The following is a 25,714-nucleotide window of genomic DNA, read 5'->3' on the forward strand; positions in this document are numbered from 1 at the left end:
CAGAACAGTGTGATGCAAAGTGGGGGACGCGCTTTATTCTGTCATTTACCACCAAGAAGCCAAGGTTTGCTGGAAAATAAATTAAGCTGTGAAGCATCGACCCGTTTGACAGTATGAGGGCCCACATTGACCCAGCCTCCCACCCTAGCAGTCTTGTGCTGGTGCGTAAAGCATTGTAATTGAACGGAGTAAGAGGTAATTGATTTTATTATTCGTGCAACGTGTCTATCATTTGGAGAGCGACAACTCGCCAACGGTGAGCTGGCGATTGGCTCCGTTGTTTAAGGTGAGGGACAATATGTTCTCCTCTCCTCACTCCTCACTCCACTCCACTCCACTCCTCTCGTGTGGCATCAGCCTCGGTCGCCCAGTGGCGACTGACCGTAGACAGTCTACTGGGACTGCGGCTCCAGTCGCGCGTCTGCGGGCGGTCTCTTGCGAAAGTGCAGGCGAACCGGGAGGGAGGGGGTGGGGGTGGGGGGGTAACTGTGCTTTAAAGTGCGTTCAGTGTGCGGTGCTCACGCGTTATCACTTCCGTGTCAGGGGATTTCAGAAGCAGTCTGCCACTAGCGGCTCTCCACAACTGACTCCTGACTCCCCAACACCTCTCTCTCCTCGTCTTCCCACTTTCCCTGCATCTCTCCCCCCTCTCTAGGTCAATGGCCGAGGACAGGCGGTGCCGGAATAATGAGGATGATCTGCCTGTGTACCTGGCCAGGCCGGGCACGACTGCCCAGGTCCCGCGGCAGAAGTATGGAGGCATGTTCTGCTCGGTGGAAGGGGCGTACGAGAGCAAGACTTTGGATTTCGATGCGCTCAGCTTGGGCCGCAAGAGTTCGCGGAGCTCAAGGAGCGCCGGCCAGTACGGCTCGTCCAGGGACAGCGAGGCTTCCAGCGACACGGCCAGCGTCGCCAGCGAGAGCCCGGGGTCGGCCGACAACCCGGGAGTGCAAATCATCACCGCGGGCGGCAAGGAGAGGCTGCAGAACCGGGATGACCCACAGGTAATCTACCCCAACCCTTCCCCTCCCCTCTCTGCCCCTGCTTGATCAGCTGAATCTCCCAGAGTCAAACAGAACAGATACTTGCTAAACTTTTACAACATTGCATTTCTTTTGTCAATTACACTCACGAATTATCGCAACTGACCAAGCATATTTTGCACCGAGTCAATCTCCCCGTTTTCTTTGGCGATTGTCAAGAGACTGCAATCATATCCGTCATGCGTTTTGTTATTAGAAGTGAATTGCTTGACCTCGACAGCGATCGATAGTAATGAAATGATGCTCTGCAGATAGTTGCCATCTTATGTCAGTCTGTCTGTGACCCGTGGCACCGGTAACCGGATCCGTAGACGAACTGTTGAACAGTAGCAATCAAACAGCATTGAAGGCAACGTTATTCTGGGCCAGCGGCCAGAGGGTGCAAGACATGTCCTAAGAGACTTTATTTTTAAATCTTAAAATATCCATCCGCTGAGTGGATGTTTGTGTGTCCAGCACTGGTCATTCAGGCGTTGATCTGTCAGGCGCTGGTACTGCTCCATTTATTGAGTGAGAGCACCTTTAGAAATCCCTTGGAAAATAAAGGGAGACTGTCTTTATCTGCAACGGTGCGTTTGCAGAGGTTGTGTTTCAGCGCACACAAAGAAAAGGTTGGCGTTGAAGCGGCAAGCCGGTCGTGGGCTGGTGCAGGGTCCGGGACTGGTGCAGGAGCCCAGGGCTGGGGGGTGGTGGTGTAGAGTCCGGGGCTGATGGAGAGAGCGGGGCTGATGCAGAGAGACGTGGGGCTGGCGCGCAGACCCGAAGTGTTGGTGCAGAGGCTGGCTGGCGCCTGGTGCAAAGGGCTGGACAGGCGTTCGGTGTCCGCGCTGGGCTCCCAGGTGCGCCGAGGCAATGGACGTGGAGCCACGGTGTGGCGGCTGCCTGATACTGCACTGCGGTGGTGGAATGCGGTTCTCCCAATCAACCCTGGAAAGCGGGGCTGCCGCACTCCCGTCAAGCCCCCTGCACCTTGCTCAGGGAGGGGCGTGGGACAATAGTCAACAAATTTACATTGCACTTGGCCGGGCGCTCCTCACATTGCAAGACGCACAGACGCGGTATTATTTTCTTTGCATAGATTGAGTAGACTGATTACACAGAGAGTCGTTTAAAAGTGTATGCGGATTGTTGGACAAGACATCTGCTGCTGAGAAAGAAACACAGACATTACTTTTTGCATCAACAGGTCTAGCTTTGCCTTATCGCGGAAAAATAACTCGATATCTCACGAGCCTTTGATTTGAGGCATGTGTATGGAATAACTAATTGAACAACTTTCAAGCAATCCTTCAACGCTGGCCGTCATCTCTCTGTTTAAACTGGAAATCCTATGTGCTAAATGGCATCTAAGATTTACAAGATGACTGGAGGCACAGCAATTCTATTATTAACTGAGAATATATATTTCCCCTAATTTTCATTCATTCACTTAAGGGATTGTGCTAGGGGGTGAGCATTTGGACATGTCGTGTTATACTCAAGAAAGACTAAGAGGAGGCAGAATGATTTCCACATTAAAACGTAATCCTCTGCAGAATGGTCGTGACATGAATCAAGCTACCATATCTCTGTCAGAATACAGCCTCAACATCAGAAGAGTAAATTCCATTGTCAAAATGCAGCCTTCAATTTCATCATCCAGTTTTGGTCACCATGTTATTGGAAATATGTTGTCAAGCTGGAAAGGGCATAGAGAAGATGTATTTAACAAGGAACTGCAGATGCTGGAAAATCGAAGGTACACAAAAAAGCTGGAGAAACTCAGCGGGTGCAGCAGCATCTATGGAGCGAAGGAAATAGGCAACGTCTCTGAAGAAGGGTTTCGGCCCGAAACGTTGCCTATTTCCTTCGCTCCATAGATGCTGCTGCACCCGCTGAGTTTCTCCACCTTAGAGAAGATGTATGTTGCCAGGACTTGAGGACCTGATCTGTGCAGGTTCAGACTTTATTCCTTGGAGCGCAGGAGGATTGAGGGGTGATCTTGTAGAGGTATACACATTCATGAGTGGAATAGATTGGGTGATTGCACTAAGGTCTTTTGCTAAGAACAAGGGGAGTCAACAAAAAGGGGACATATGTTTAAGGTGAGGAGGGAAATATTTAATAGGAACCTAAGAGGTAACTTTTTTACACAATGTGTGGTGGGTCTATGAAACATTCAATTCAATTCAATTCAACTTTATTGTCATTGCACAGATACAAGTATGGGTACAACGAAATGCAGTTTAACGTCAGTCCGTAGTAATAGTGCAATATATAGAAATAAAAATACAGAATAAGCAAACAATTTGGACGGAGAGACTGGAGAAATCTATCAGCGGGACTCCGAGTTCAGCAATGTGATAGTGTTGTTGTAGAAGCTGTTCCTCATCCTAGTAGTACGAGACCTGAGGCTCCTGTACCGCCGGTACACAAAAATGCTGGAGAAACTCAGCGGGTGCAGCAGCATCTATGGAGCGAAGGAAATAGGCGACGTTTCGGGCCGAAACCCTTCTTCAGACTGATGGGGGGTGGGGGGGAGAAGGAAGGAAAAAGGGAGGGGGAGGAGCCCGAGGGCGGGGGGGATGGGAGGAGACAGCTCGAGGGTTAAGGAAGGGGAGGAGACAGCAAGGGCTAGCAAAATTGGGAGAATTCAACGTTCATGCCATCCGGACGCAAGCGACCCAGGCGGAATATGAGGTGCTGTTCCTCCAATTTCCGGTGTTGCTCACTCTGGCAATGGAGGAGACCCAGGACAGAGAGGTCGGATTGGGAATGGGAGGGGGAGTTGAAGTGCTGAGCCACTGGGAGTTCAGGTAGGTTATTGTGGACTGAGCGGAGGTGTTCGGCGAAACGTTCGCCCAACCTCCGCATAGTCTCCCCAATGTAAATCAGCTGACATCTAGAGCAGCGGATGCAGTAGATGAGGTTGGAGGAGATACAGGTGAACCTTTGTCGCACCTGGAACGACTGCTTGGATCCTTGAATGGAGTCGAGGGGGGAGGTGAAGGGACAGGTGTTGCATTTCTTGCGGTTGCAACGGAAAGTGCCCGGGGAGGGAGCATTTCTGCCACCTCCAACGTGACCCCACCACATCTTCCCATCTCCACCTATGTCTGCCTTCCGCAAAGACCGCTCCCTCCGCAACTCCCTTGTCAATTCTTCCCTTCCCTCCCGTACCACACCCTCCCCGGGCACCTTCCGTTGCAACTGCAAGAAATGCAACACCTGTCCCTTCACCTCCCCCCTCGACTCCATTCAAGGACCCAAGCAGTCGTTCCAGGTGCGACAAAGGTTCACCTGTATCTCCTCCAACCTCATCTACTGCATCCGCTGCTCTAGATGTCAGCTGATTTACATCGGGGAGACTAAGCGGAGGTTGGGCGATCGTTTCGCCGAACACCTCCGCTCAGTCCGCAATAACCTACCTGAACTCCCGGTAGCTCAGCACTTCAACTCCCCCTCCCATTCCCAATCCGACCTCTCTGTCCTGGGTCTCCTCCATTGCCAGAGTGAGCAACACCGGAAATTGGAGGAACAGCACCTCATATTCCGCCTGGGTTGCTTGCGTCCGGATGGCATGAACGTTGAATTCTCCCAGTTTTGCTAGCCCTTGCTGTCTCCTCCCCTTCCTTAACCCTCGAGCTGTCTCCTCCCATCCCCCCGCCCTCGGGCTCCTCCTCCTCCTTTTTCCTTCCTTCTCCCCCCCACCCCCCATCAGTCTGAAGAAGGGTTTCGGCCCGAAACGTCGCCTATTTCCTTCGCTCCATAGATGCTGCTGCACCCGCTGAGTTTCTCCAGCATTTTTGTGTACCTTCGATCTTCCAGCATCTGCAGTTCCTTCTTGAACGCTCCTGTACCGCCTCCCTGATGGGAGGAGGGCAAACAGTCCATGGTTAGGGTGGGAGGGGTCTTTGATGATCTTCCCGGCCCGTCTCAGACACCGTTTTCGGTGGAGGGCATCCATGGCAGGGAGCGGGGCACCGATGATGTACTGAGCGGTTTTCACCACCCGTTGTAGTGCCTTCCTGTCCGCTACGGTGCAACTGCTGTACCATACCGTGAAGCAGGTGGTCAGCATGCTTTCGATGGTACAGCGGTAAAAGTTGGTCAGGATCTGGGGGGACAGGTGAGCTTTCTTGAGCCTCCTCAGGAAGTAAAGGTGCTGCTGCGCCTTTTTGATCAGCTTGGAGGTGTTGAGGGACCAGGACAGATCCTCCGAGATGTGTACCCCGAGGAATTTGTAGTTGGAGACACGCTCCACCTCAGTCCTTTTGCTGCCAGAGGAGGTAGTTGAGGCAGGTACTATTGTTATTTTTAAGAGACATTTGGACAGCCACATGGATAGGATAGGTTTAGAGGGTTATGGGTTGAGTGTGGGCAAGTGGGACTAGTGTAGCTGGGGCATGTTGGCCAGCGTGGGCTAGTTGGACCGAAGAGCCTGTTTTCATGACGTATGACTCTATGACTAGTCATATGGCCACCAGTGAAAGTTTGACATTTTAATTGTTGTTTGTCTTTAAAGTGGCTGTCAGATTCTCTAGCTTGATTCCTGGGTTCTCTGAGATGATAACCCCATATTATCATACAATATAGGAGGCAATGTTGGTCCATCGGATCAATGATCATTCATGGAGCAACCTCATTCTTTCCTATTTTTCCATGTAATTTATTCTCCTCAAATGAGAATTCATTCAACCTCCCCTCAACCCAATTCTTCCCACGACTCTTTGTATACTTTGCGTATCGTATGCAAAACAAAGAATTTCACTGTGACCTGTCACATGTGATAATAGAGTATCAATCAATCAATCAATTTTATATACTTCTATCAGGTCTCCCCTCACCTCTGATGTCCCGGGAAAAACAATCCAAATCTCCTGATTCCAAGCATCATTCTTGTTAACCTCATCTCACCCTTTCCTAAGCCTCCACATCTTGATGTTTTGCACCTTAGATCGAGCTTCACCTTCAACTTCACTAAGGAAGGTTTGAGTTTGGAGTTGTGAGGCATATGCAGAAATTCTAACAGCTGCTAAAAAATTTATACTTATGACATCAGGTGGTTGATTTTAGATCATAAGATCATAAGTGATGGGAGCAAAATTAGGCCATAGGGCCCTTCAAGTCCACTGCACCATTCAATCATGGCTGATCTATCTCTCCCTCCTAACCCCATTCCCCTGCCTTCTCCCCATAACTTCTGTTACCTGTACTAATCAAGAATCTATCTCTGCCTTAAATATATCCACTGACTTGGCCTCCACAGCCTTCTGGGTATTGAGTAATGAGGAAGGGTTAGTTAGCAGTGTTGTTGTACGTGCCCCCTTGGGCAAGAGTGACCATAATATGGTTGAGTTCTTCATTAGGATGGAGAGTGACATTGTTAATTCAGAAACAATGGTTCTGAACTTAAAGAAACGTAACTTTGAGGGTATGAGACGTGAATTGGCCAAGATTGACTAGCAATTAATTCTAAAAGGGTTGACGGTGGATATGCAATGGAAGACATTTAAAGACTGCATGGATGAACTACAAAAATTGTTCATCTCAGTTTGGCAAAAGAATAAATTAGGGAAGGTAGTGCATCCGTGGATAACAAGGGAAATCAGGGATAGTATCAAAGCGAAGGATGATGCGTACAAATTAGCCAGAAAAAGCAGCATACCGGAGGACTGGGAGAAATTCAGAGACCAGCAGAGGAGGACAAAGGGCTTAATTAGGAAAGGAAAAATAGATTATGAAAGAAAACTGGCAGGGAACATAAAAACTGACTGCAAAAGTTTTTATAGATATGTGAAAAGAAAGAGATTAGTTAAAACAAATGTAGGTCCCTTGCAGTCAGAAACAGGTGAGTTGATCATGGGGAACAAGGATATGGCGGACCAATTGAATAACTACTTTGGTTCCGTCTTCACTAAGGAAGACATAAATAATCTGCCGGAAATAGCAGGGGACCGCAGGTCAAAGGAGTTGGAGGAATTGAGTGAAATCCAGGTTAGCCGGGAAGTGGTGTTGGGTAAAATGAATGGATTAAAGGCCGATAAATCCCCAGGGCCAGATAGGCTGCATCCCAGAGTACTTAAGGAAGTAGCTCCAGAAATAGTGGATGCATTAGTAATAATCTTTCAAAACTCTTTAGATTCTGGAATAGTTCCTGAGGATTGGCGGGTAGCAAACGTAACCCCACTTTTTAAGAAGGGAGGGAGAGAGAAAACGGGGAATTACAGACCAGTTAGTCTAACATCGGTAGTGGGGAAACTGCGTTAATAACTGAGTCAGTTATTAAAGATGGGATAGCAGCACATTTGGAAAGTGGTGAAATCATTGGACAAAGTCAGCATGGATTTACAAAAGGTAAATCATATCTGACGAATCTTATAGAATTTTTCGAGGATGTAACTAGTAGCGTGGATAGGGGAGAACCAGTGGATGCGGTGTATCTGGACTTCCAGAAGGCTTTCGACAAGGTCTCACATAAGAGATTAGTATACAAACTTAAAGCACACGGCATTGGGGGTTCAGTATTGATGTGGATAGAGAACTGGCTGGCAAACAGGAAGCAAAGAGCAGGAGTAAACGGGTCTTTTTCACAATGGCAGGCAGTGACTAGTGGGGTACCGCAAGGCTCAGTGCGGGGACCCCAGCTATTTACAATATATATTAATGATCTGGATGAGGGAATTGAAGGCAATATCTCCAAGTTTGCGGATGACACTAAGCTGGGGGGCAGTGTTAGCTGTGAGGAGGATGCTAGGAGACTGCAAGGTGACTTGGATAGGCTGGGTGAGTGGGCAAATGTTTGGCAGATGCAGTATAATGTGGATAAATGTGAGGTTATCCATTTTGGTGGCAAATACAGGAAAGCAGACTATTATCTAAATGGTGGCCGACTAGGAAAAGGGGAGATGCAGCGAGACCTGGGTGTCATGGTACACCAGTCATTGAAAGTAGGCATGCAGGTGCAGCAGGCAGTGAAGAAAGCGAATGGTATGTTAGCTTTCATAGCAAAAGGATTTGAGTATAGGAGCAGGGAGGTTCTACTGCAGTTGTACAGGGTATTGGTGAGACCACACCTGGAGTATTGCGTACAGTTTTGGTCTCCAAATCTGAGGAAGGACATTATTGCCATAGAGGGAGTGCAGAGAAGGTTCACCAGACTGATTCCTGGGATGTCAGGACTGTCTTATGAAGAAAGACTGGATAGACTTGGTTTATACTCTCTAGAATTTAGGAGATTGAGAGGGGATCTTATAGAAACTTATAAAATTCTTAAGGGGTTGGACAGGCTAGATGCAGGAAGATTGCTCCCGATGTTGGGGAAGTCCAGGACAAGGGGTCATAGCTTAAGGATAAGGGGGAAATCCTTTAAAACCGAGATGAGAAGAACTTTTTTCACACAGTGAGTGGTGAATCTCTGGAACTCTCTGCCACAGAGGGTAGTCGAGGCCAGTTCATTGGCTATATTTAAGAGGGAGTTAGATGTGGCCCTTGTGGCTAAGGGGATCAGAGGGTATGGAGAGAAGGCAGGTACGGGATACTGAGTTGGATGATCAGCCATGATCATATTGAATGGCGGTGCAGGCTCGAAGGGCCAAATGGCCTACTCCTGCACCTAATTTCTATGTTTCTAATACCACAGATTCACCACCCTCTGACTAAAGAAATTCCTCCTCATCTCCTTCCTAAAAGAACGTACTTTATTTATGTGGCTATGATCTCTAGTCCTATACTCTCCTACTAGTGGAAACATCCTCTCCACATCCACTATATCCAAACCTTTCACTATTCTGTATGTTTCAATGAAGTCCCCCTTCTTTCTTCTAAACTCCAGTGAGTACAGGCCCAGTGCCGTCAAATGCTCATCATATATTAACATACTCATTCCTGGGATCATTCTTGTAAACTCCCCTGGACCCTCTCTAGAGCCAATTTTAAGTTTTTGATACATCGGGAGCAGGATAGCTTGGGGACAAAAGTAATTACTCGCTAACTGCGAAGGAGGGTATCTGATGTAATTTTGCTGTAAGGGAACTAACTCAGCCCTTCCATTCAATATACGGCAGATGGTTAGGCAGAGAAAGCACCGAGGAAACATTTGTACATCAATAACTGCCCAGGGGTTAAAATGACAAATACAGGTCTTCCCAAAACTATGAATGTTGGGCTGCAGGTATCTCCAGCCAGGCTGGACCAGGGTATTTCCACCATACATTCTCTGCCAACCTACTTCTCCCCGGCCCCCACACTTCCCCTGCCTGCCCCCCACCCTGAGCTGCAACAATCAGAGGCTGGGTGGAGCTGAGCAGAGCTGGGAGCGATGAGCAGACACATTCGCCCATTCACTGAGTCAGTGAGGCTGGCTGATGGCCGCTCTCCCAGTCCCTGCTCGCTCTCCCGTTTCGGCTGTTTCTGTGGTCCTGTCCCACGCATACTTTTTGTTCATTTTTGACGTGCAAACAGTTTGGGTTATGAGAGTTCTCAGAAACAAAATCCTGTCCTTCAATTTAAAAAACGATCTTCATTTTGAAATCCTTCACGTTTTACCTTTTCTTGAATTTGAAACCATTTTCTTTCTTCCTGATGCAGGGTCCTGACCTGAAAAAAGAACCATTTCTTTGCTTCCACAGTTGCTGCTTGACCTGCTGGCTTCCTCCAGCAGTTTGTTCTTTGTTCCTATCTGGTTACACATTTGATACTCCAATGTTCCTTTTATCCCCCCCCCCCCCCTTCAAACAATATTGCACTATTTCAGTATTAAAGCTGTTCTGTCTCTGAAATGCTCTCTCCCTGCAAGAGTACAGTTGAAATCTTTCCATACAGTCTATGGCCGCGACACCCAATTCCTCCACTATGGCCTCATTTTATTCTTTTACATGGAAACATTTTTTATATTGAAGATTTTGTATTGGTTGTTATTGGAGGTGTAGAAGAGATAAGAATTTCAGTAAAAAAACAGCAAGAGTGGATGCTATGAGATGTTGAGCAGGGAAAGGCTAGCTGATCTATCCAGTTGATTCAATATTGGTGTGATGTCTCTGGAATGCTGGAAGTTGGAGAGAACAGTTTATACAATTATGTGTTATGTAGTATATACAATTATGAGAGGCATGGAAAGTGTAGGCAGTTGGAATCTTTTTTCCAGAATGGACGTGTCAATGATTAGAGGGCATAGCTTTAAGGTGAGAGAGGCATTATTTAAAGGAGATATGCAGGGTACGTTTTTTATACACAGAGGATAGTGGGTGCCTGGAACATGCTGCCAAGGGTGGTGATGGAGGCAGATACAATAGTGGCAATTAAGAAGCTTTTAGTTAGGCACATGGATATGCAGGAATGAAGGGTTATGGATCATGTGGAGGTAGATGGGATTAGTTTATCTTGGCATCATGTTCAACCTGTTCTTGTGCTGTACTGTTCTTCAATGTCCTATGTCATTTGCATCAGGTCAGGAGACTCTTCCCATCAGGCATCATCTCGGAAGGTGCCAAAAGCGAGATAAGATCCTTGGGACTAATTGGTGGAGGTTTAACATCCCTGTCTTAATCACTTATGTAATTGAGTGTAATTCAGAAGACCAAATTGAACATTGGTATATGAATCTTATTTGGCAGATTTTAAGGGAATATGGAAACAAACACTGGAGTGTTTGAGAAGCTGTACATATGGATGACGAAAGAAGAAGTTGGAAGTGGGAACACATTTTGAGCATAGCCTGTTACAGTGGAATTGGTCACATTTGCTGAACAGGGAACAAGCTTCTTCTTCTTCTTGTGTTTGAGGCAGCATAAGTTATATAACGCCCTCCAGGCGCTGTGGACAGTTGGGCCTTCTGCATTTAGCTGCAGCAGGGTGATGCCATCCGGTTCGACATCCGTAGATGTCCGCCCTAAAAAGGGCGCATGCTCCGGGTTGGCGACAAGCCGCGGCGACTGAGATTGCATTAGGGCTGCGAGCTGCGGCGACTGAGGCTGCATCATTCCTGCTGCTGTCTTTGTTTGTGGTCGTTTGCCTGACTGAGGTCAGTTGACAGGGCTCACCACGGAGAGGTCGACAACATGAGCCGCTGAGTTACTTCAGCAGGTAGACAAAAATGCTGGAGAAACTCAGGGGGTGAGGCAGCATCTATGGAGCAAAGGAAATAGACAACGTTTCAGGTCGAAACCTTTCTGCTGAGTTTCTCCAGCATTTTTGTCTACCTTCGATTTTCCAGCATCTGCAGTTCCTTCTTAAACGAGTTACTTCAGCAGTTTGGTTTAGTGCAATTATTGTACTTGCAGTGGCCTGTTCTGTTTCTGTTCATGCTTGCAATTGTTTTGTACATTAGGAGAGGGCAACCATGGCAAGTGTATAATTTTTATATTCTTAAACACAAAGCAATATTCACAAGGGTCATGACACGGTGCTTTGATTCAAAACTTGCTTTTAACAGTAATAACAGATAATAACAGATATATTATCCCATGTAGTTTATATATAAAAAACAATTGTGATCTTTCTGTTGAGAGATTTCTATTATCTTTATTATATTTCTATTATCTTTTAAATTAATGATATGGTGTGATGGCAAAAACATTGGTGCTTACATCTTTACATCACTGACATCTTTACATTACTACACCCGCATATTGTAGCATCTTCGGTTTCAAGGGAAGGCTCAGATAAATCCAAAAATGATAATTGTATTCCTGAATACAATAAACAGGCATACATTCACTGTTATAGAAACCATGTACGAGTGTTTACGCGGGGAGTGGCCAATGAATCAAGTACAGCAAGTAGTCATTTGCTTCCCTCGCAAGTCAAGGGATTGATCCAATGCAGCTAATTGTCTTTCACTTACAGTATGTGTTAGTTTCTTCCATTTGATCATCTATTGTGACTTGAGTGGAATTTCTGCCAGAGTCCAGTGAGATTATGGAGAGCAACACACAATTTACTGAAGGAACTCACTGGGTCAGACATTATCTGTGGAGAGCAATGGAAAGCCTACATTTTGGATTTAGTCCCGACCACAAACTCCATCTGTCCAATTCCCTCCGCAATGCTGCCTGATCCACTGAGTTCCTCCAGCAGATTATTTGTTGCTCCACATTCCACCATCCGCTTTCACTTGTATCTTTGGGGTTATGGAGATAGGGACAAGTTGACGGAGTCGGCAATACCATTGCAAATGCAGGAAATATGGAAAAATGGGAAGTTGTCAGGTTCAGTCCACAAGAAAGGTGTATATTTTTAATGGGGCATGGATGAGTTCAAAGGAATCTAAATGTTCATGTACAACAGTCACTAATAGCAAAAATAGAAGTGCAACAAGCAATCAGGAAGGCGACCAGCATAAAGTGCAGGCAGCATCTCTGGAGAACATGGACAGGTGACATTTTGGGTCTGAGTCTGAACAAGGGTCCTGACCCAAAACGTCACCTATCCATATTATCCAGAAATGCTGCCTGACCCACTGATTTACTCCAGCTCTTTGTGGGTTTTTTTTGTAAACAAGCTTCTACAGTTCCTTGTTTCTCCAAGACAAATTACAAGCTGGGGGGTTATTTTAAGAGGACTGAAGTACTGTAGAAGCATAAAGATGTATTACTGTAATTACAAGGACAATTCAAACAGGAAATGCTGGAAATACTCAGTCAGATATTCATTGTGGAAAGAGAAAGAGACTCACTGTTTCAGATTAAAGACTATTTGCAATGATGGAGGGCCTTGCTGAGACTACACATCCACTTTTGTTTAGAATTTTGCACTTCCTCACCTAAAAAAAGGTTTAGTTAAATTTATTATTGTCACGTGTACCAAGGTACAGTGAAAAGCTTTTTGTTGCATGTGATCCAGTCAATGAAAATACTATATATTACAATAACAATTACAATTAAGTTGTCCACAGTGAATAGATAAAGGGTATTACATTTGGTGCAAGATAAAGTCCGATTAAAGATAGTTCAAGGGTCTTCAATGAGGTAGATAGGAGGTCAGGACGACACTAAAGCTGGTGAAAGGACGGTTCAGTTACCTGGATAACAGCTGGGAAGAAATTGTTCCTAAATCTGGAGGTAAGCGATTTCAAAATTATTTACCACTTACCTGATGGGGGAACGGGAGAGGAGAGAGTGACTGGGGTTAGACTGGTCCTTGATTGTACCGGCTGCCTTGCCAAGGTAGTGTGAAGTGCAGATGGTGTCCATGGAAAGGAGGTTGGTTTGCATGATGGTCTGGGCTGCGTCCACAATTCTCTGCAATCCCTTGTGGTCTTGAATGGAGCCATTGGCAAACCATGCTGTGATGCATCCTGATAAAATGCATTCTTCGGTGCATCTGTAGAAGTTGGTGAGGGTTGTTGAGGACATGCCAAACTTCCTAAGCCTTCTGAGGAAGTACAGATGTTGTTGTGCTTTCTTGGCCAATGCTTTGATGTGGCAGGTGCAGGACAAATTGATAGTGCTTTTCTTCCTCAGAACTTAGAGCTTTCGACCATCTCTACTTGATATACTTGCCTTAGAGTGATGGTTCATCAGCCAGGTTCCAGGGACAATCCGTTCGTTATGTCACGAAAGATTCCAGAGACTAGGCCTGTAGCCTGTGGAGCTTAGCAGAATGAGATAAAAATCCAACAAAACCATCGTCATTAGTTACTGATTTTATTCAAAACTGAAGTCAATAGATCTCTGGATTTTAAGAGAATCAATGGATACAAGGATAGTGTATGGAAACAGTAGAAAATTAGTCTTGATCGTAACAAAGGCAGACAACCGGAAGCGCCAAATTACCAACTCTTGCTCCATCTTCTTATATTTCTCGATAACGGTAACATGTACATGTGTAGGAAGGAAATGCAGACGCTGACTTAAACCAAAGATGGACACAAAAAGCTGGAATAACTCAGCGGGTCAGACAGCATCTCTGGAAAAAAGGAATAGGTGACCTTGCAGATCGAGACCCTTCTTCAGACTGAAGGGCCTCAACCTGGAACGTCTCCTATTCTATTTCTCCAGAGATGCCGTCTGACCCGCTGAGTTTCTTACATGCGTTTGTATTGTGCTTTCATCAATGCTGAAGTTTGACATTTTTTACAAGAGTGTAATATCAATAAATGTCTTTTTCATGATAAGCCATGGAAGGAGATATCGGAACTGAGCAAAGACATGGGCATTCTAACTCCTTGTAAGGAGAAGGAAGAGAGATGGAAAGGCAGAGAGTTTCACGAATAACATTCCAGAGGATGAAACCACAAGTACGAGTACTGGACTGATTAACATCACGGTAATGCATCAATGAAAGAGTTCAATGGTCACAACTTCATGTGTGGCAGAAGGACTGAGGGATTGCTGCAACACTGGGTGGTTCATAAAAGTGAATCTTATACGGTGGGCCTGAAGTTCCTTACATCAGCAACCAGGGAAAGATGCCAGGGTTCATTTTAGTTTAGTTTAGTTTAGTTTAGAGATACAGCGCAGAAACAGGCCCTTCGGTCCACTGAGTCCGCACCGACCAGCGATCCCTGCACATTAACACTATCATACACATACTGAGGACAATTTACATATACCAAGTTAACAAACCCAACCCAATCAACCTACTCGTCTTTGGAATGTGGGTGGAAACCAAAGATTTCAGAGAAAACCCACGTGGTCATGGGGAGAACATAGAAACATAGAAAATAGGTGCAGGAGTAGGCCATTCGGCCCTTCGAGCCTGCACCGCCATTCGATAAGATCATGGCTGATCATCCAACTCGGTATCCCATCCCTGCCTTCTCTCCATAACCCCTGATCCCTTTAGCCACAAGGGCCACATCTAACTCCCTCTTAAATATAGCCAATGAACTGGCCTCAACTACCTTCTGTGGCAGAGAATTCCACAGATTCACCACTCTCTGTGTAAAAAATGATTTTCTCATCTCGGTCCTAAAAGACTTCCCTCTTATCCTTAAACTGTGACCCCTAGTTCCGGACTTCCCCAACATCAGAAATAATCGTCCTGCATCTAGCCTGTCCAAACCCTTAAGAATTTTGTAAGTTTCTATAAGATCCCCCCTCAATCCTCTAAATTCTAGCGTGTACAAGTCGAGTCTATCCAGTCTTTCTTCATATGAAAGTCCTAACATCCCAGGAATCAGTCTGGTGAACCTTCTCTGTAATCCCTCTATGGCAAGAATGTCTTTCCTCAGATTAGGAGACCAAAATTGTACAAAACTCCAGCAGTGGTCTCACCAAGACACTGTACAACTGCAGTAGAACCTCCCTGCTCTTATACTCAAATCCTTTTGCTATGAATGCTAACATACCATTTGCTTTCTTCACTGCCTGCTGCACCTGCATTCCTACTTTCAATGACTGGTGTATCATGACACCCAGGTCTCGTTGCATCTCCCCTTTTCCTAATCGGCCACCATTCAGATAATTGTCTACTTTCCCGTTTTTGCCACCAAAGTGGATAACCTCACATTTATCCACATTATACTGCATCTGCCATGCATTTGCCCTCTCACCCAACCTATCCAAGTCACCTTGCCGCCTCCTAGCACCTCCTCACAGCTAACACTGCCCCCCAGCTTCGTATCATCCGCAAACTTGGAGATGATGCATTCAATTCCCTCATCCAGATCATTAATATATATTGTAAATAGCTGGGGTCCCAGCACTGAGCCTTGCGCTACCCCACTAGTCACTGCCTGCCATTCTGAAAAGGACCCGTTTACTCCTACTCTTTGCTTCCTGTCTGCCAGCCAGTTCTCTATCCACATCAATACTGAACTCCCAATACCATGTGCTTTAAGTTTGCATACTAATTGTACAAACTCTGTACGGACAGCACCCGTAGTCGGAATCGAACTTGTGTCTCTGGTGCTGCAAAGTGCTGTAAGGCAGCAACTTTACCACTGCACCACCATCAGCTTGACAGCATCTTTCCTATAAAATGGTGACCAAAACTAGATGATGAAAATGAACATTGCATTTTGTAATGTACTTTATGAATCATTTGGGTTTTCAAATTAATTCATCTACTTCCAGATCCCATTTGGCAATTTTCATTTCCAGATTCCTTTTAAAAAATGGATTCTGGTTCTCCAAATTTTTCAATGGCACTTATTATCCTATACTCAACATTGTTTGTCCAGTAATTCTCCTTTATATGAGTAAAATAAGATATAAGTATCTGAGAGGCCTTGACAGGGAGCTGTGGAGAGGATGTATCCTCCTGTAGATGAATCCAGAACTTGGTATCACTGTTTAAAAATTAAGGTATAACCATTTAAGAGAAAGTTGAGACAAAACATTTTGCCATGGGTCCCGATGGTGTCAGCACTAGGGTACTCAATGTGTGTGCCAACCAGTTGTGTGGAGTACTCCAGCATATCTTCAAACTGAGCCTGAGCATGTAGAGGGTTCCTGTGATGTGGAAGACATCCTGCCTTGTTCCTGTACCAAAGAGTACGCGTCCCAGCTCCTCCAATGACTACAGACCAGTGGCACTGACTTCACACATCATGTAGTCCCTCCCTGGAGAGACTGGTGCTCACTCACCTGCGACCCCTGGTTAAACCCTACCTGGACCCCCTGCAGTTTGCTTACCAAGAAAAGATGGGGGTTGAGGACACCATCATCCACCTGCTCCATCGTCCCTATGCTCACCTGGATAAGCCAGGAATCATTGTGAGAGTCATGTTTTTTTTACTTCTCCAATGATTAACACCTGCACTGCTAGGGAGCAAACTGATGAAGATGCGGGTGGATACTCCACTGGTATCCTGGATCACCAACTACCTGACTGGCCGACCACAATATGTCAGGCTACAGAACTGTGTCTCGGACATGGTGGTGAGCAACATAGGGGCCCCACAGGGGACGGTCCACTCTCCCATCCTGTTCACCATCTACACCTCGGAGTCAGATATAACTCGGTCACCTGCCACCTGCAGAGGTTTTCAGGTGACTCTGCAATTGTGTGCCTCATCAGTGAGGGGAGGGAGGCTGAATACAGACGTGTAGTTTGTTGAGTGGTGTGAGCAGAATCACCTGCAACTCAACACAGACAAGACTAAGGGGTTGTTGGTGGACTTTATAAGAGGCCCACCCCTGTCTCCTGTCTCCATCAATGGTGTGGATGTGCAGTTTACCAGGGAGTACAAGTACCTGGGAGTGTACCTGGACAGTAGACTAGACTTGTCCAGGAACGCTGAGGCCCTGTACAAGGAGGGACTGAGCCGGCTGTACTTTTTAAGAAGGCTCCGCTCCTTCAACGTCTGCAGTAAGATGCTGCAGATGTTCTACCAATCGGTGGTAGCCAGTGCCATCTTTTTCGCTGTCGTGTGTTGGGGCAGCAGGGCGAAGGCCGTGGACACAAATAGGTTCAACAAACTCATCAGGAAGGCTGGCACCATCCTGGGGCGGAGTTGGATTCAAGGGAGATGGTCTTGGAGGGGGGGATGCTCCTCAAACTGCGGAGCATCCTGGACAATACAGCTCACCCCCTCCACGACACACTAGTCAACCTACCTTCAGCAACAGACTAGTTCCACCAAGATGCAGCACAGAATGCCACAGGAGATCTTCCTTCCCTGTGGCTATCAAACTGCACAATTCCTCCTCCTTCTGTCGTGGGGTAGACTGAGACTGACCATTGTGGGCTCCACCTTTCCTTCATCATCATTGCTGGCTTTGATTTGTTCCGTTGCATACCTTTCATTCATTTGTTCTTTGTACCTTTTCATACCTCTCGTTTTCATCTCCCCTGACCCTCAGTCTAAAGAAGGGTCTCGACCTGAAAGGTCACCTATTCCTTTTCCCCAGAGATACTGCCTGACCCGCTGAGTAACTCCAGTATTTTGTGTCTATCTCCAGTGTAAACCAGCATCTGCAGTTCCTTCCTGCACATGCTCTTATTAATTTGCTTGGTAGACAAAAATACTGGAGAAATTTAGCGGGTGAGTCAGCATCAACGGAGCGAAGGAAATAGGCAACGTTTTGCGTCGAGACCCTTCTTCAGATTGAGGAAGGGTCTCAACACGAAACGTTGCCTATTTCCTTTGCTCCATTGATGCTGCCTCACCCGCTGAGTTTCTCCAGCATTTTTGTCTACCTTCGATTTTCCAGCATCTGCAGTTCCTTCTTAAACAAGTTACTTCAGCAGTTTGGTTTAGTGCAATTATTGTACTTGCAGTGGCCTGTTCTGTTTCTGTTCATGCTTACAATTGTTCTGTACATTAGGAGAGGGCAACCATGGCAAGTGTATAATTTTTATATTCTTAAACACAAAGCAATATTCACAAGGGTCATGCCATGGTGCTTTGATTCAACCAGAGAGTAATATTGCTTTTAACAGTAATAACACTAGATATATTATCCCATGGAGATTATATAAAAAAAAACATTGGTGCTTACATCTTTACATCACTGACATCTTTACATTACTACACCTGCATATTGTAGCATTTTCTGTTTCAAGGGAAGGCTCAGATAAATCCAAAAATGATAATTGTATTCCTGAATGCAATAAACAGGCATACATTCAGTGTTATAGAAACCATGTGCAGGCCCGTACAAAGTTTTTCAAAAAGGGGGGTGGCATGACAGGATTACAAAAAACTTAATGTGATATAGTGTGCGTGCTGCGCACATCACGAGCGCGAAGCGTGAAGTCCCTCGATGCCAGGGTCCAGGGCCCGCTTAAGGACCCTGGAAGCTCAGGGGTTTTAGATGCTCTCTGATGCATTCTGAGCCTTAATTTGGAGCATTTTTGCACCAAATTTATTTTATTTAAAAAAATAAAAAAAAATTAATTAGAAGTAGACATATTATAAAGTATAGTTGCATATTATAGTAAAAACTTTTCATATACATCAATCATACATTATTAAGATTTTCAATTGTCGATTACTTCTACTTCTAGTGTGTTTTTTTTTTATATCGAAAAAGAGAGAAAGAGAGAGAAAAGTTACAAATATCAAAAAAAAACAAAAAAGGTGGAATGGATTACTTATAATACATCATTGGAGATAGGTTCGTAGATTATAAAGTATGACTTTTCATCTAATCCTGAGTTCGTTTCAGTTGGGTTTTCATGCCGGGCCAATCTATCCCGTCAGATAATTAATGAATGGAAGATAATTAATGAATGGATTTTTTTGCACCAAATTTATGACCAATATTTCAGAAATTAACAGGAATCTGAGAGGTAGCTTTTTCACACAATGGGTGCTGGGTGTATGGAACAAGCTGCCAGAGGAGGTAGTTAAGGCTGGGACTTTCCTAATGTTTAAGAGACATTTGGACACGTACATGGATAGGACAGATTTAGATGGATATATGGGTCAAACGCATGTGAGTGGGACAAGTTTACATGGGACATGTTGGTCGGTGTGGGCAAGTTGGGCTGAAGGGCCTGTTTCCACACTGCATCATTCTATGACTTAAAAGTGAAGAAGAAAAATGAATGTAAATAAGTAGAGCAGATTTGAAAGAGGAGTGAAATGTAAAGGCAGAGAGAGGTTTATGGGTGGAAAGGAACATAGGAAAGTAGGGGGGAGAGTGGGCTTGGGCAGATGGGTGAAGGGAAAATAGACACAAAGTGCTGGAGTAACTCAGTGGGTCAGGCAGTATCTGCAGAGAATATGAATAGGCGACGTTTCACAGTATTTTGTGTCTATCTCCAGTGTAAACCAGCATCTGCAGTTCCTTCCTGCACATGCTCTTGCTTGGTAGACAAAAATACTGGAGAAATTTTGCGGGTGAGTCAGCATCTATGGAGCGAAGGAAATAGGCAACGTTTCGCGTCGAGACCCTTCTTCAGATTGAGGAAGGGTCTCGACACAAAACATTGCCTATTTCTTTCGCTCCATTGATGCTGCCTCACCCGCTGAGTTTCTCCAGCATTTTTGTCTACCTTCGATTTTCCAGCATCTGCAGTTCTTTCTTAAACATTATTAATCTGCTTGGGGGTTTGTGGAAGGGATCTGTCATAAGAGCTACCATTTGCACCCTTCAGTAACCAGTCAAGACTTAAGTTCATTGGTTCATCCGTTTATTCAACCATATGCACAGATGTTACAATGCTACAGAGTTCCAGGATCACATAAATATTACAATTCGAACAGTGTATGGTTACATGTGATATATTATCCAGTTCCAAGATATACATATATAGCTATTACTTCTCGACCAGCCCAGGATAGGACCACTGCCCGTGGTTAGGCTGCGATCATAACAAAACATCCCCATGATTCATTCGATCAATTTTGCATCCCTCTAAGGTCAACAGGCCAGTTATTCACATTTCCTTTTAACGTTTGTTAGCAACATATCCTCTGCTGACCATTTGTGTTCAGAAACCTATCACCTCTCCCTGCATTCCTATACCGGTTAATTGCTTTAGGAACAAGCTTGTGGCTTCTCTATCCCTTTTACATCCTGTATCTGTTCCATAATCCAACCAGCTGAAGCCAAGAGATAATTTATATCTTTCTTGTCTATCTCTATTTGATGTTAAGTGTATTCCCCAAGCTGGCTTGCTCAATTACACAAAGCAGGTCTGACTTGCTTACTAGGACACGGACATTTGTTCTTTAATCAGCCGTTGCAACTTCCTGAATGCCTAACCTGACAGAGCAGAATGACCTTCCTTCCACTCTCAATTCATACCTAGGTGTATTTCATTAGGAATTCATATCAGCATAAATCAGGCCATCATCCTTCTGATGCAGATTCAGATGTGCAGCATTTGTTCTGAAGGTGATCATGGAATATATAGAATATAGAACAGTACAGCACAAGAACACCCTGTTTGGTCAACAATGTTTATGCCGAACATAATGCCATCAAATCCTGGGGATTTTTCCACTTAATGTTTTTCAAGAGCCCCAACACCTCCTCCTTTTTCATCTCAAACTGCCCTTGTTTGTTAGTGTAGGAAGGAATTACAGATGCTGGTATAAACCGAAGATGGACACAAAATGCCGGAGTAACTCAGCGGGACAGGCAGCATCTCTGGAGAGAAGGAATGGGTGACGTTTCGGGTCGAGACCCTTCTTCAGTCCCACTGCTTGTCCCGCTGAGTTACTCCAGCATTTTGTGTCTATCTTGCATATTAGTATTCTCCTCAGTGATCTCACTGTTCTCCGTGTTCTTTTTGTTCCGTCTTGGGGGAGGGGGAGCAAGAACAGACATTTACGACACAGAGGGTTAGGGTTCTATCTTTGACAACAGGAAGTTAGATGGATGTCTGAGAATAAATTCCTAAGTTTGGGAGCAAATGTGGCAGAGAAGCTGAAAATATGGGAGGGCATCTTTGCAAGAAACAGGGTTGGAGGAGGTGTAGTCAAGGTAGATTGTGGAAGTCAGTAGGTTTGTAGTAGGCATCAGTCGATAGTCTGTCCCCTGTGGTGGAGACAGAGAACAAGTAAGAGGAGAGAGGGTTCAGAGATAGTCCAAGTAAATTTGAGGGCTGGGTATAGAAATGTATTTATCCCAGGAGGGAAATTGATTTGCCAACAGTCATTAAAACCCAAAATACACAAAACACAAAACACATGAAATTAAAATGATGAGTGGAAAGGCTTGGGGGATGTGCAAAGATTGGGGAGGGGGGTGGAAGGGAATCAGTCTCAGTCTACCCCACGACAGAAGGAGTTGTAAAGTTTGATTGCAACAGGGAAGAAGGATCTCCTGTGGCATTCTGTCCTGCATCTTGCAGGAACCAATCTGTTGCTGAATGTACTCCTCAGGTTGACCAGTGGGTCACGGAGGGGGTGAGCTGTATTGTCGAGGATGCTCTGCAGTTTGAGGAGCATGCTCCCCTCCAAGACCACCTCCCATGAATCCAACTCCACCCCCAGGACAGAGCCAGCTTTCCCGATGAGTTTGTTGATCTTACCGCAGTCTTCGGCCTGCTGCCCCAGCACACGGCCGCGAAGAAGATGGTACTGGCTACCACTGATTGGTAGAACTTCTGCAGCATCTTACTGTAAATGATGAAGGAGTGGAGCCGGCTCTGACCCTTCTTGTCCAGGGTCTCAGCGTCAATGTCCAGGTACTTTCCAAGGTATTTGTACTCCCTGGTAAACTGCACATCCACACCATTGATGGAGACAGGGGACAGGGGTGTTCCTCTCCACCTAAAGTCCACTCCAACTCCTTAGTCTTGTTGAGCTGCAGGTGATTCAGCCCACACCACTCAACAAAGTCGTTGACTATACCTCTGCATTCAGCTTCCCTCTCCTCACTTATGCAGCCCACAATTGCAGAGTTTTCTGCTGGTGGCAGGAGACAGAGTTATATGTAAAGTTTGAGGTGTAGATGGTAAACAGGAAGGGAGAGAGGATCGTCCCCTGTAAGGCCCCTGTGTTGCTCACCACCATGCCCGTGACACAGTTCAGTAGCCTGATATATTGTGGTCGTCCAGTCAGGTAGTTGGTGATAGACACAAAATACTGGAGTAACTCAGCGGCACAGGTAGCTGGTGATCCAGGACACCAATGGAGCATCCACCCGCATCTTCATCAGTTTGCTCCCTAGCATTGCAGGCGTTAAAAGCACTGGAGAAGTAAAAAACATGACTCTCACAATGATTCCTGGCTTATCCAGGTGAGTTTAGCTTTCTTCCCAACCAATTGTTCAAGCGCTTTTGATTGCAACATGCGCCTTAATTTAGTTCAACAAAGAAACTGACAAGTTACTAAAGAACTTTGGATCAAATATTGATAATTTTCAGAATATGTCATCTATGACTAAACAGAAATTAACAATTGAATATAAAGCACAAAAAAGACGGGTTAATGAAATGAAGTTAATGAAATGCACCAGTTCTGCATGGATGCAGGAGGCAGCTCCAATGCAATAAATCCTGCACTGGAACAGTTAAATAACCTTGGACTTAAGGAGTCTTGAGAGAAAAGTGATCATATGAAATTAAACATGATTTGGTTAAGTCTGGAAAATTAATCTTAAATCTGAACAAAGCAAAATAGGTCACGAAAGAGGCAATAGAAATCTGCTCGAAAATCAGAATAAATATATATTAATTTCAAACTACATAGAAACCATTGACCTCAAGTGAAGAAGTGAAAGACAGAACTAGATTAAAGGGAAAAATGTTAATATTGCCAAAAATGGTGGTATGTTTGAGGGTTGGAGTATTTCAGAATTCAGCCAAAAGTGAAAGGGAGAAAATAAAGTATGAAAGTAAGATAGCAAGAGTGATAAAAAACAGATGCAATACCGAAAGGATATGATCGCAATTCTGCATCCCTTGAAACGAGATGCTGTGGAATTAATGATGGCAAATAAGGAAATGGGCAGGACATTGAACAAATATTTCATGACCCATGTTTGCCGTGAATAAACTTAATTTTAAAACCTAGGGTTCCATGGGAAAGAAAGTCTTAAATAAACAGTAACACTGGAGAGACTACAAGGATAGAAACCAACAGATCTACAGGATCTGAAGATATACATTATGGGGCTTTCAAATGGATAGTAGAAACAATTGCTTCCATCTTTCAGCATTGCTTAGATTTTCAAATTAAGTCTGTAAGTATGAGAAGATTTTAAGGTTAAGATCTGAGAATTAGATAGAGAGATGGAGAAAGAGGTGGGGAGCGGGAGAGGTGGGGAGCGGGAGAGATGGGGAGCGGGAGAGATGGGGAGCGGGAGATGGGAAGCGGGAGATGGGGAGCGGGAGATGGGGAGCGGGAGATGGGAAGCGGGAGAGATGGGGAGCAAGAGAAGGGAAGTGGGAGACAGGGAGCGAGATAGAACTGTTTCTCTGTAGAAGGGTTGGTCTAACATGCTAGAAAGCTAGAATCTGTTATTAAGAATGCAATAGGGCACAAAACCATAATGTGACTGGGCAAAGCCAGCAGGGATTTATGAAAAATGAATTATGTTTGACAACTTGAATTGTTTCATGTGTTAACTACTAGGAGGAACAAGTGATCATAGAAACTTTTCATAGGGCCTACAAGTTGAGATTTGGGGAGGAAGTTTACAGAAGGGTGTGGAGTTTAGAACTAGAGCTCAGAGTAGACCATTTATATTTGAAATGAGTGAAAATGTCTTCACTCAAAGATGGTGATACTTTAGGATTCAATACACTAGAGGGTTATGGGGATCAATCATTGATTGAGTTCAAAGCAAAGGTTGATATAACTGGATTTTAAAAGAATCAAGAAATACGGGTATAGGGCAAGAAAATGGTGTTTGAGGTCAAAGTTCAGTCATGATCTTATTGAATGATGAAGCAATCTGGAGTGGCCAAACAATCCAATTCATCTATTCCTTATGTTCTTACAATATGTTGTATTTAATTTTCCATAAACGATTGACAAAGAGCCACAAAGATGCTGGTAGCAAAAAAATTGAAGACTCACTCGGACTGGGACTGATATATCTATATGGTTTGAAAATTGATCAACAACAGAAAAATAAGAAGCCAAGATGCAGTATAGAACGCCACAGGAGATTCTTCTTCCCTGTGGCTATCAAACTGTACAACTCCCCCTTCTGTGGTGGGGTAGACTGACTCCCCCCCCCCCCCCCCCCCCCCCACCAATCTTTGCACATCCCCAATCCTTTCCACTCATCACTTTAATTTCATGTTTCTTGCATTTGCCATATTATGACTGTTGGCAAATCAATTTCCCTCCTGGGATAAATACATTTATTTCATATCGAATCGTATCTATCTACCTCTGCCTCAAAAATATCCACTGACTTGGCCTCCACATCCTTCTGTGGCAAAAAAATCCACAGATTCACCACCCTCTGACTAAATAAATTTCTCCTCATCTCCTTCCTAAAAGAACGTCCTTTAATTCTGAGGCTATGACCTCTAGTCCTAGACTCTCCGACTGGTGGAAACATTCTCTCCACATCCACTCTATCCAAGCCTTTCACTATTCTGTATGTTTTAATGAGGTCCTCCCTCATTCTTCTAAACTCCAATGAGTGCCGACAAATGCTCATCATAGGTTAACCTACTCATTCCTGGAATCGGAGAAAATGCTGACAGAAAGTTGGAATTGAGATGGAGAATCAACAATGGTTTTATGAAATGGCAGAGCAAGGTTGCAGAACCTGAAGTCTAACACTGCTCTTGTCCCTCGTGTTCCATCAGGTTAAGGATTTGCTGATCCTTGGATCCTGGTTCACTAACGTGCTCAGTGTCTGACATGGAGCTCTTGAATTACTGAATTTGAGAAGGGTCACAGGTGACACTTTTGGGTAGAAAGTTGGAAACAAATATGAAAAATGGGGGCTGGGAAATAAGCACAAGTGTTTTTGCCTTAACACAATAATGGTGTTCCTAAGAAACCTTGTGTTATAGAAAAATGTGTTATAAAACAATTGTGTCAATCGGGAAAGGGGGATTAGGAGCCAGAGGGTTTCAGATTCACAATAATAGTGAAAATAAAGGTATTTTTATTAGCTTATTTATTAGTTTATTTTTGTTACTGCAAGCTAAATATTCTATAGGCTGCATGTTACATTGTTTAATAGTGTATCATTGCATAAGTGTCATAGAGATGATTGATTGTCAATTCACTGCTCAATGTTGTCTGATTACTGCAGGAGATTAATTTGTTTTCTCTGGACTGTTTTTCTTTGCAAGACAGCTTTTTTTCTCTTTGTCAGTTTCCCAAGTAACTTTTAAGTGATCCACTAATTCCCGATCGAATTCACATTATAACCAAT

General features: G+C 44.7%; 1 protein-coding gene across 2 annotated transcripts in view; it reads left to right on the forward strand.

Moving 5' to 3' along the window:
• Positions 1-529: 529 nt before the first annotated feature.
• LOC116978653 (dihydropyrimidinase-related protein 3-like) overlaps positions 530-25,714 on the forward strand; it is a 210,669-nt gene continuing 185,484 nt past the window's right edge. Inside the window, exon 1 of one of the 2 annotated variants that reach the window (XM_033029944.1) lies at positions 530-1,004. In XM_033029944.1, the coding sequence (XP_032885835.1) occupies positions 660-1,004 (345 nt within the window). In that variant the 5' untranslated portion in view covers positions 530-659. The remainder of the gene's footprint in view (positions 1,005-25,714) is intronic. The other variant, XM_033029945.1, reaches the window with a different exon arrangement.

Source organism: Amblyraja radiata, chromosome 11, assembly GCF_010909765.2.
Source record: "Amblyraja radiata isolate CabotCenter1 chromosome 11, sAmbRad1.1.pri, whole genome shotgun sequence".
Classification (NCBI taxonomy): Eukaryota; Metazoa; Chordata; class Chondrichthyes; order Rajiformes; family Rajidae; genus Amblyraja; species Amblyraja radiata.